This window comes from Macaca thibetana, chromosome 1, assembly GCF_024542745.1.
Source record: "Macaca thibetana thibetana isolate TM-01 chromosome 1, ASM2454274v1, whole genome shotgun sequence".
Classification (NCBI taxonomy): domain Eukaryota; kingdom Metazoa; phylum Chordata; class Mammalia; order Primates; family Cercopithecidae; genus Macaca; species Macaca thibetana.
Genome location: NC_065578.1, coordinates 87,851,052 through 87,853,353, shown reverse-complemented (window position 1 = coordinate 87,853,353; position 2,302 = coordinate 87,851,052). Strand labels below are relative to the sequence as shown.

At 43.4% G+C, this 2,302-nt stretch overlaps 1 protein-coding gene across 1 annotated transcript; it reads right to left on the bottom strand.

Annotated features, from left to right (window-relative positions):
* Positions 1-484: 484 nt before the first annotated feature.
* Positions 485-1,598, bottom strand: LOC126963956 (COP9 signalosome complex subunit 6-like). The gene has a single exon (XM_050806785.1). The coding sequence runs from the start codon at positions 1,583-1,585 to the stop codon at positions 1,217-1,219; it is 369 nt and encodes a 122-aa protein (XP_050662742.1). The 5' UTR covers positions 1,586-1,598; the 3' UTR covers positions 485-1,216.
* Between the last annotated feature and the right edge of the window lie 704 nt (positions 1,599-2,302).

The window sequence follows — 2,302 nt, the reverse complement described above, 5'->3', positions numbered from 1 at the left end:
CATTATTTTTAAAAATATTACACCCTCATAGACATAGAACTCGTGCATGTCATCACATTATCTTTCCCAAACCCACATTTATAAAAGTCTTAGTGAGAAATAGGGAATTTATGGTGAGATGAGGGAGATATTTTATTATACATGGTATAGTAATAACCATTTGAGATTTTTTTCCCCCAAAGCTTTTTCTTAGCTGTGGCACTTCAAGGACTGTTTTTGTCTTTATCTTCTTCCCAAGGCATACAGCCTTTTTGGATCCAGCCCCTATCCTCACTCCAAGTTTTTTACATTCATCTCTTTATTGTACTGAGCAATTTGGCTTTACCCAACTCCATCAAAGGGCTCACCAAAACAAAGTGTTCTTCTACTTCCAGATTCCATTCTTGTTTAGTTACCACTATTTTTAGCTTGACTATGTCCCTTAAGATCTTGTCTCTCATCCCATGTAGTTTATTAAAGTATTTCTTTTTTAAAAATTTTTAGGGGTGCTCAGGGGCTGCTCCCCTTTATTATTAATGACAGCGATTTCTCTCAATGAAGTGTAGCGCCCTCCCCTTTGGAACAGTTGCCTGACCCCTGTCCATCACCCCTTCAAGTACCCTCATCAGAAGAAGAGCCTGCGCATTCGCCTGCCTATGCCTTGTCGATCGTAGAGGACGTTGAACTTGTTCACAAACTGGTTCATGGTGTTACACGTTTTGGTGATGGTGCCGAGGTAGGCCATGAGCCCCACGTCGTTGCATTGATCATAAAAATCTGTCTTGAACTTGTCTGTGCTGAGCACCGGAAGGCAGTGACACAGAGCATAGGCCTCCCGCAGGATCTCATGATTAAAGGGGACCTCTCCTGCTTCAGAGGCCTTGACGTACTCCAAGATGAGCTTGACGCGGCTGTGCAGCATCTTGATGGCGCTGTGCTGTGCTATCAGGTGTTCGGCCACAGTGGAGTTCTCTCCACTGCCTGTTGCTGTCATTCAGGCTACGTGGTCTACACCAATGCGTTCCGCTTCCTCTGTGGCCAGAGTGTAGGTCAGCTCAGCAAACAGCATTGTGGCCTCTCCCTTGATTATATCGATGGCAGACTCAAAAACGCTGACAGGAAGATCTGTGTGCTTGGTCATAGGGTTCAGCTTCAGAAAGAGGGGGCTCTCGATGATCTCACACACCTGCTTATGGACGTGGATGTCCGAGGGGTCAGGTGGCCCCCCTGTGGTATACTAACCCAGAAACTCCAGCTCCTTGAACACCTGTTTAAACTGCTCCTCCTTGGTGTAATAATATTCCTTGTCAATGATAATCTTCTCTTCCACGGTGTGGGACAGCAGCTCAAAGTAGTTCATCACCTCGATATTTCGGCCTTCTTGCTTGCCAATCAAAGCCCCAGTCACTTGCACAGGCCGCCCCTCCTGGGAGCGCATGCAGATCCAGTAGTCAGAGATGTTGAGAATGACAAGGGGATGGAGAGCGACGGAAACACTCCCAGTCACTCCAGAGGGCATCACGCTGGGAACTACTGCTGCATCCACCTCCATCCCGCTGCTCCCTCTGGTCCCGTTTGTAGCTGCAGCCGCCGCCGCCGCCGCCATTTTCCCCGCGCCCCTAAAATATTTCTTTAAAATATGGTGTTATATTCTTAGAGGAATTCTTGTACTAGTTGCCAAAAGAGTAAAAGTTTCTTCGTTTTGTTACATGTGTTTTCGCCACATTGGTTTTCCTGCAGTTCCCATACTATTCCTTGTTCTCTCCTACTATGTCTTTGTATAAGCTGCTAAGTTTGTTTGGGATACTTTAAAGTGAACCAGTTTTAGATGTAGTTCATAGGTTTGACTTGGATAAAAAAAATCTCTAATTATATCATGAGTCATTTCAGCATTTTGAATCATCATGGCATGATGAATTTCACTGCATTGGTCTCTAGGGGATTAGGACAAAAACTAATTTCAGTTTTTGAAAATGATTTTCAAGACCTCCAATGAAAGTATGTAAAGGACATTAAATGGGCCTAAGAATTATACAGCTTTCAGTTTGATCCTAAGTTCAAGAACTAGTCCAATTAATCAAAATTGCAATCATAGTCCCCTTGAAAACAACAATATGCAAAACACATGACCATTGTGCACAGTACACACAATCATATTAGTTTGCAGGTGGGTCATATTCAATTAACTTAATTTTTTTGATAACATAGTTGAGTGTATCTTTATTCTTACTAATGCAAACGTTTGAAGATTTTAGGATGGCAGTAGGTTAATTTATTGTTTTTTGTATTAAGAGTCACACTGCTAGGCCAGGCGCAGTGACTC

What these genes read in the sequence shown, in the direction of transcription:
- LOC126963956 (XM_050806785.1), bottom strand. Translation starts at nt 1,585, where the DNA reads ATGGCGGCGGCGGCGGCGGCTGCAGCTACAAACGGGACCAGAGGGAGC.